Here is a 9,722-nt window from a genome sequence, read left to right as displayed (position 1 = left end):
TCTTGTAGGGACGTTTCCCCACAAGACTTGCCTTTTTGATTAGTACCTACCAAAAGTGGTGCAAAGAAGGACGACTTGACCCCTGTCCATAACTGAAAGTGGCTACAATGGGCATGTGAGTGTCTGAACTGGACCTTGGAGAAATGGAAGAAGGTTACCTTCTCTGATAAATCACATTTTCTTTTAGATTAGGTGGATGGCCAGGTGCATGTGTGTTGTTTACATAGAAAAATGTTTGCAGCTGGATGCACTATGGGAAGAAGGCATGCCAGCGGATGTGTGTGCAGTGTTCTGCTGGGAAACCTTGGGTCCTGCATACATGTGGATGTTACTTTGACATGTACCCCCTACCTAATGATCTTTGCAGACCACATAGATCTCTTCATAGCAATGGTGTTTGTTCCCTGATGGCAGTGGATAATGCACGTGCCACACTGCAAAAATCATTCAGGAAGGTTGGCCTCAAAATTTCCCAGATCTCAATTCGATTGAGCATCTATAGGGAGTGCTGGACCCACAAATCCAATCCCACCTCATAACTCGTAGGATATTCTGCTAATGTCTTGGTGCCAGAGACCACAGGACATGTTCAGAGCTCTTGTGGAATCCATGCCTCAATGTTTTGGCTGCATGAGAGGAACCTACACAATATTTGGCAGGTGGTTTTAACGTTGTGACTGATCAGTGTCTTCAGTCAAACAGTGTTACACCATAGTAACATAAATGTAATTAATGATATTAAGTACTATATTAACATGTGAGATTCCAGGCCTTCCTGAGGGCATACATCAAGGTAAGTGTATTAGATTAATTACATTATCGTGGGCCATTTTGCTGAAGGTTCATGTTTTATCTCTTTTAAAATGGTCAACCACCAAAGCACTTGAAAATGTATGTTACAACAAATTCAAGAGTCATAGGCCTACTCGAGTTGGGGCTTCGGCATATGTCTCATCTTTTTCATGTTACAGTCACTTTAATTTTTCATGCCTCTGTATCAGTTTACAAATTATTTATTTTATTGGAGGTCCATTCTGAATTCACAGCGCCACCACGTGGTTATCTGCTGGATACAAATTAAAAGGCTTTTTGACACACTAAAGACTTTTAAACTTAGACAATATGAATTTTAAAATTACAAAATCTATAAGTGATCAAACTAAGGAATTAAATGCAAACGAACAGTCATTTTTATCCATAAACCATTTAAAAAAAAAAGTGGACTAGTATATGCTTTTGTAGAAGCATCAGTCCGCATCATTTCACTTTTTTTTTTTTTTTTTTATTAAATAACCGAGTTTAACAGAAGAAACTGTTTTGCTAATAAGCCAGCGCGTTGTAGAGTAAACAAACAGGCGACTTGTGAACTGGAGATGTTGTCTAGACGGGACTTTTATTCTGAAAATCATCTTTCGGATTCGAAATTTCCTTTTAACTTTTCTTACTTGATTTCATTCTATGAATTTTAGCTGTAATTGTTTTAAAACACACGGACCATTACAGAAAATATATAGTAGGGATGACCGAAATCAGACACACAAAGCCAGCAGACTTCTGTAAACGAGATCAGCGCGAGTGTTTTAGTTCGTCCAGGGTTGTGGATGGAGCTGGATTGATCTCTAGACATCATAAATGTGATAAGTTCGTGTGTTTTTTTTAGGATTATTGATTTCTCCTCACTAAATCACTCAAGTAAGTTCATGTTGTTTATCAGATCAGTGAAGTGTTTGTATTGTATTGAGGACAGTCTGTCTGAAACACAAGACGCTAGTGTGAGCTAACATTACTTTAGCTAAACACCGATGTAAACATACCATGACAATAATCATACAGAACTCCTATAATGTACTGTTATGCCTCTTATTTCTTCTAAGTGTGAATATATGGTGTTATGAGAATATTCATGGACATATTGTTTCTGTTTTTTATGTTAATATGTAATTTCCATAAATAAAAATAACTGAAATGTTTTTTTTACTGTTCAGAAATTCTTTAAATTATGAAGAGTAACAAACTCCATTATATTTTTAAGTGTAGATATCAGTTGTTTGTATACATATATCAAATAAATGGGTGTTTTGTTGTTTGTTTTATCTGTAGTAAAATCATGGAAGTGGATGTAGTGAGTTTCCGTTTGCCTGGGCATGGAGACACCGCCCTGAGTAACATGAACTTCCTGCGGACACAGCAGCACTTCTGTGATGTTACCATCGTGGCGGGAGGCAGGCGCATGTTCAGGGGTCACAAGGTCGTTCTGGCTGCTTGCTCTGCATTTCTCAGGGACCAGTTTCTTCTGAACCCCTCATCAGAGCTACAGGTGAGGGGCTTCTCATGCCATCAGAATGACTGATACAGCAACATCAGAAGCAAACCGTTTGACCTTCTGTGTTGTTAGTGGTCTGTATTAGTGGATGAACTCTAATAAATAGTGTCACGAACACCCTGAAGATATAACATGAAACTTCACATTTGCTATTGTTTGTGTCAATGATTTCAGATTATCACCTCCTAAAATTTGTAAAAAATAATAAAAAACTGTAGTGGTTCATAAACTAGGCCATATGCATAAATTGAGAAAGTATTGTACAATGTAGTTGTGTATTCCAGGCAAGTCTGGAATTCCACCGGTCCATTCGAGGACACACTCATTTGTGACCCTGGACCTCAAAACCAGTCTTAAATCACTGGGATATATTTGTAGCAAAAGTCAAAATTGCATTGAATGGGTTAAAATTATGAATTTTTCTTTTATGCCAAAAATCATTAGGATATTAAGTAAAGATCATGTTTCATGAAGTAGAGGCTGACATTTTTTCCGGGAATCCCGCGGGATGGGAAACAAAATTGCTACGAATCATGTGATTGGGACGGGACAGGAAAAAATGCCACCGGGAGTGGGCGGGACCAGGAATAGTAATGATATACCCAAATTTATACACACATATACAGTTTATGTAAACTATAAACTGTATATTTTAATTCTGAACTCCATTCTAGTTGCCCTGTCTCTTTATGCTCTCCTCCTGTTTGCTTTGGTGTGGCAGGTTAAGTGAATGACGCAGTCCGTGAGGGACAGATTGTCTATGTGGTAATATCCAAAGGCTCACCTAGCTATCATTCATCGACCTCAAATATGGCTTTTCATCTGAAAGATGTAGTAGCAACTTTACATGGCTGCTGATGTTAACCTAGAGAATTGTGTGATATTGAAGTGTTTGTGTGGAGAGTGGAAGCTGAATAGCGCGCTCTCTGCAGGACAGGCGCCCGTGTGCTCACTTGCTCTTAAAATCTCTGTATAATTTTTGGTCATACAGATAAAAGTAGCCTAATACATCTTTCGAATCTGTAAAGACTCTACATTTATTTGTGTGCACTCAGAATAACAACGAAACGTTGCGCTTTAAAGCAAACAGGATTCGCTTTAGGTCTCTGTGAACTTGAGCGAGAAACTTCGAAACGCCGTCTTTGAAAAATATATCTATAGAGAGTGAATGAAATGTCTAACTTTTTACATGAAATGTTATGTCAGCACTGTGCATGAGCTGGCTTTCAGTTCAATATAATAACAAAAAAATACATTTTGGGTTTTTATTCAACTAAGGTGGGCATGCTGTGATCAGTACTATATATATATATTTTATTTTATTTATTTATATATATATATTTTTTTTTTTAGTAGGAGTACAAAACATACAACATATGGTGAACACAAAACAAAAACAAACAAAAAAAAAACAGCAATGACAATAACAGCGATGAAAGAAAACGGTCATGACAATCTGAATAATAGTAGTAGTATTTAAGTAATATTAACTATATTTTTACTGTAACTGACAGATTTCGGCCAAAAAAAAAACACGGGAGTGGAACGGGATGGGATTTTCCCCCAGTTTTTTCGTGGAAGTGGGACGGGAAAGGTTTGAAAATCCACTCCTGTGTCACCCTCTACCATGAAGAGATTTTGTCAATTTTATTTTTTGTGTGAACTAACCCTTTAACCAGTGGTGTGAGTTTAGGCCAGGGGAGTGTTCAGGAAACTTGTTTGAAATCATTATTTATGCAGTTCCAGTTGATGTTGCGAGTGGTGCAGAATTTCAAGTCTGCATAAAATTAAAATTTCGCCTATTCCTTCTCTAAATGCATGTTATTGACCTAATTGTGAATGATTCATCCATGTAGAAGTAAAAAAAATTTGACCTTGTCATTTTTAACACCGATTTCTCCAATCATTTTGTTTACTTAAACTCTGCAGCTTTATTACCATAGCTTGAAAGCTCATATTTAGATCTGCCTCCATCCAATCAGCAATAAATGCATAAAGCCAAGACCCCACCCTACGTTTTTCTTCCTTCTTCACTAATCAGTTCTGCTCGGATATACGTCACAACACAGAAGATCTGTGGCTACTTCCATTTCACTGCAACTTTAATTTTGAAAATCATTTGTTGCTTTGATTGTCAACAAATACTTTGTCTATCCAGCAGGTGTCAATGTTGCACAGCTCAGCGGTGGTATGTGAGCTCCTCCAGTCCTGTTACACAGGGATGCTGCAGTTCAGTGCCAAAGAGATTGTGAACTACCTGACTGCAGCCAGCTACCTGCAGATGGAGCATGTGGTGGAGAAATGCAGAGGAGCCCTGAGCCAGTACATGCAGCCCCGGAGTCGCAGCCCCATTGTGAGTATCCCAACCTCAAACACTTGTCAAACATGTGCAGTGATGTCACAATCATGTTGCATTGTGGTCTATGGAGCTGCCTGAAATGTACAAATGAAGTAGACTAGCTCCCTCGGTCAAAACTGAGGGGTCAAGAGCCTGTCCATATAAACTTCCCTCGTCCACTTCTTGAAATAGAAAAATTATCAAAAATGGTGGTGGGGATTCCCCTGAGGGGAAGTGTTTGGGGAAGTTCGCCAGTGTGTGTCTAAAAGCTAAGTGGAGCCTTTGTAGTCCTTTGACCTTGATTAGCTAGTTCAGGTGTGTTTAATTGGGGAGCAAAACATTGCAGGACTGTGGTGGACCAAAGCTGTCTACCCCTGATCTCAGCAGTTTGGGTGGAGGTTGACTGCTCATTCCACCAAAGAGGTGCAAGGAGGGGTGAAGGTTTGAGAAAACAACTTTGTGCCTCATTAGCTGTTTCCATCACCCTCTTTTTATGCGCATTTTGATGTATCGCATCATAAACGAGTGATGGAAATGCCAAATTTCGAAAAAAGAAATCCCGTAATTCCCGTAGTTTTTATGCTCGCTTGAGGTGGTTTTTGACTTGTGCGAAAAAGGGTTAATGCAAATAATGGGAGATGGAAATCCATTTCGCGAATAAATCCCGCAAGAGCGTTCAGAAAATGTCATGTGACTTCGCGCTATGGGATGATATAACCTGACTAACTAGTGGACTGATTTTGTTGCACAGCATCTGAAATGTTATGGTCATTCTGAAGTGCCCAAGCAAAGTCTGTCTCTGTCGTCAAAGTATTTCTGTATAATTGCCTCCCAGAATGGTCTGCCACGACTGCCTTCCCAAATAGCTGACATTCACCTCCAAACGCAAGACCGAATTTATTGCGTTTCATCTGCTTTCTCCAAGTGCAATTAATTTATTATATTTGAGAATTATTATCTTCAGTGGCTTCTCCTTCTTTTCTTAGTGATATTTAGGCCCAATCCCAGTTCTAATTTATACCCCTAAGAATTGGGCACCACTACTATATCGTCACACGTCACCTTATGTCGTCTAGCTCCTACAATAAACACACCTATACTGGTGTGTTGGTGTGCATTAGAGCCTTACCGTTCTATATTAATGCGCTGCTTACTGACACACACATATATCGGAGATCGCGCAGCTCACACACCCAGGAGCAAAGAAACTTGTCAATGCTGCCCCACAAGTTTAAATACCGAATCGCTACATTATATTTTCCAGCAACGAGAGGATAAAATCACTGTTTTTGAAGTAAACTCACTCACTGTGCATACACGCAACTTTCCTCTCTCGAATTGGCAATAGGTATTTGAGAAAAAGGTTTAGCAATTTATCATTATTGGGGTACTAGCCCTCCTCAATGTCTATGGTGGTTATCACCTTGATCAGATATGAAAATATGTTGTTGCACTATCGTGCAGTCTGTAATGATATGACGTTAACACATTTTAACTTTTTTTTGTTTAGTTTTTTTTGCAAACATTTCTTTGAATAACATGTAAATATGAACACACGATTGAATGTAACATAAAACAAATGATTACTTTTCATTAAAATCTTTATTAATACCAATAATGCTTACAATTATGTGTCTTTTTGTTCACTCGGGCAGCCATGTTGCTGCTGTAGCCAGTTTATGTTGAGGTAATTCATACCCCTTCGTTTGAAGTGTGGTCCTGAAAAATCTTAATTTGAAGGGCTATCTGGCCTTTTCCCTTACCCCTACTTCTCTAGCCAAAAGAGAATCGAGACACCTCTACCCCTTCATGTGAAAGCGCATAAGAGAGGGGTAGGGGGAAGGGATAAGGGGTAGAAAGGGGATTGGCCCTTAATGCCAGTTTATCAGGAAGTGATTATTTTGTTCTCTCTGACTTGTTGGATGAAAACGGTGCTTTCCAAATTCCAATTTTGCGCACGTTAAATTTGCAATTTAGGATGGAAATCTGGCTATTGTGAAGAAACAAGAAGGTATACACTTGTATGTGTAGATTGACGTAGGGAGGTGCAGTTCAAGTGGCAGGCCAGAAAACCAGCATCAAAGCCTTAAATTTGATTCTGGTCACAGCTGGGAGCTAGTGGACTGAGATCAGGAGTCCTCTTTGGCTGATTGAAGACCAGGCATGCTAGCGCATTATAGATTATCTTCAAAGGCCCACTACAGCTACTGTTCACTCGAGAGACAGAATGCTTCTCAAAATCTTAGCAAAGCATAGTGTCATGCTCCAAAAAAAGACTAGTAGACAAACCTGTAAAACACCATAAACGGGGTCCGTGTGACCAGAGATCTGCGTTCCAAATTGTCTTAAGCCATAATATCGTTTTGTGACTATGGCTCTATTGGTATTTGCTGGGGCTTGACGGCTTATGTTGATCAATTCATTTTAGTAAAAAAAAAAACAACTTAACATGCGCACAGATTTTTGTTTAAAGTAGTATAATGCAAAAAAATGTAGTTTAACCGTACTATTCTTACGTGCATTATGTTTGTCCTCCTCTCTCTGTTTCTCCCATTACAGACTGTGAAATCAGAAGACCCTCAGTCTATGCCAGTGATTGTCAGTGGAAGTACCCATTCATTGGGATCCATTTCTTCCCCTTCTGATACCGCGTCACTGCATCCTCACAGTTCAGGAAAGGAGCTCCAGGCTGCCGATGCCGAACTCTCCAACATCCCTCACAAAGATGACAGCGATTTTACCATACACCATGTAAATATCTGTTGGATTTGCTGCATATGCTAACAGTGACAAAAGATGTAACTTTAATGACTATTAACATTCAAACTCTCAAGCTAACTGTTTTTGCAACTGAAGGTTATAAAAGGACACTATTAAAATATTTTGCATGGCTAGCATAATTGCAAATCAAAATTTGTAAAATTGTCTTCTGGAAATTTAATAGCTAAATGCAAACTGCATTAAAATGATTGCAATATTTGCCAGCAAATCAAACATGGTTGCTATATTACTGCGTATTGCAGTCCTAAATCAAAGAGGGTCATATCAGCACTTATTTTGGTAGTTTGCTCCGTTGTGGTTTACTAATTTATGTTTTCACCATAATAGATTAAAGGATCAGACGCATCTGGTCATTTCGAGGGAGAGGACGGGGCTGAGAGTGATGTCTTTCAGGTGCAGATCAACGATGAACATCAGGACCCAGAGAAGACGCCTGGTGCTGAGGAGGAAGACAGAGAAGCTGTCGTTGTGTTGGATGACCACGGTCAGCTGGACGCAGGTATAGAGGAGCCCGATATGGAAGGGCGAGCTAAAGGCAATGGCATCAGAGGAGCAGGTCGCATGTGGAGACGACGGCATGGAGAGCACAGGGGAGGCACAGGAAGAGGCTTTAAACACAGGAAGCGATACACTATCAAGGATCGCAAGCTCTTGGGTAACTATCAGGAGGCTTGGCGGTTCCCGACCCCTGATGAGATCATGGGCAATTTTGGAGCAGACTTTGGGACTGATTACCTGTCCAATCAGCATCTCGCAGACGGCACCATCCGCATTGAGTACAGGCCTGGAGAGGGACAAGGAGAAGAGATTGGCTCTGATGGAGGTCCTGCACACTTTGGTGTGGAAACTTCCAGTGGGGAAGGGAGAATGGGAGTCGGGACACATACAAATGAACATGGAGCTGCTGACGAGTCTGTGGCAGTGGTGGGATCCACGTCCTGTGTAGCGGGCCCAGTGGTGTGCGAGCAGTGCGGACTAGCATTTTCCTCAACGCAGGATTTAGCCATGCATTGCCTGTCAACACACCGGCTGTACGTGTGCCCATGCTGCGGGAAGCATTTTAGCCACTCCAGTAACCTCAACCGCCACATGATCGTCCACCGTGGAGTTTCCAAGCTCCACTGCTGCCCCCTGTGCCACAAGACCTTCACTCAGAAGTCAACACTGTGCGACCACATGAACCTGCACAGTGGAGAGCGCCCGCATGTGTGTGCGTACTGCCATGTCAGCTTTGCCCACAAGCCTGCTCTACGCCGCCACCTGAAGGAGCAACATGGAAGAACCACGGCCCAAAATTATCTGGAAATGCAGCGAAACAATGAGGGTGGTGCTGGGGACGGGGTTTAGATCACATTTAAAATGTGTTAATGAAATCAGAATTAACCTTATTTACTTTCTTAATACACATTTCTAGATTTATTGTGCACTAGGTAAAAATGTACGTCTTTGTAATCAGTATGTAATAACCGTATCGTTGCTTCAAAATGATTCAGAATTGTCAATATGCAGGCCGAACACTGCCAAAGCATTTGAGCCTGGAGAGAATGAATAACTTCATACTCTCTCATAGCAACATTTCACCCAAGAAAATTCTATAAAGCCCCATTCAGACTACACGATTTTGGACCAATTTTGGCACGATTTGCTTGACCTGGGTGTCGTGGGGATTCGTAAATGACAATGGGCATCGGGACACAAGATTCAATCGTTTCATCTCATGTAGTGTGTCATAGTGCACGACAACCGATGCCATGTCTGCGATGCTTTTTTTTTTTTTTTTTTTTCTGTGGTCCACGACGAGTTTCATCACAGCTATGACACAGGCGCCTTCGTACATGCTTTCAAACATGCCAAAACAAAAGAGAACGATATCGGTCCTCCTCCTAGGTGTAATTTTACAATGGAGAAAATGTTCGTGGAGCTATGGCAATAATAATACTGCATTTATGATGTTTTCTCGGGGGATTAAAGCGATAGAGTGAAAAAGGTCAGTTAAAAACAATTTTACCTCAGTTCTCTTTGCAGTCCTCTTCATGCAATCCAATTAACGGCGTTAATGGCAAGCGAATAATGTTCGGGTAGAAATGTGTAGTCTGACATGTTTCTTATGATACGACAAGATTTTAGGAGTCAAAATCATGTTATCTGGCACCGTGACTGTCGTAACCGACAAAAACAATCATGTAGTCTGAACCGGGCTTAATTTTCTCACCCTCGTGATGAGAGAGAATTTTCTCACCCTCCAACCTCTATGAATTTTTTTTTTTTTTTTTTTTTTGA

At 40.5% G+C, this 9,722-nt stretch overlaps 1 protein-coding gene across 1 annotated transcript; it reads left to right on the top strand.

Annotated features, from left to right (window-relative positions):
- Positions 1–1,395: 1,395 nt before the first annotated feature.
- LOC306885103 (uncharacterized protein) lies at positions 1,396–9,246 on the top strand. Its single transcript, XM_079441443.1, has 5 exons — positions 1,396–1,692; positions 2,101–2,317; positions 4,482–4,676; positions 7,221–7,412; positions 7,770–9,246. The coding sequence occupies exons 2-5, from the start codon at positions 2,108–2,110 to the stop codon at positions 8,787–8,789; spliced, it is 1,617 nt and encodes a 538-aa protein (XP_079297569.1). The 5' UTR covers positions 1,396–1,692; positions 2,101–2,107; the 3' UTR covers positions 8,790–9,246.
- Positions 9,247–9,722: the final 476 nt, after the last annotated feature.

Source organism: Barbus barbus (genome assembly GCF_936440315.1).
Source record: "Barbus barbus genome assembly, chromosome: 19".
Classification (NCBI taxonomy): domain Eukaryota; kingdom Metazoa; phylum Chordata; class Actinopteri; order Cypriniformes; family Cyprinidae; genus Barbus; species Barbus barbus.
Note: the sequence above shows the minus strand (reverse complement) of the source record. Positions and strands in the feature narration are given on the sequence as shown.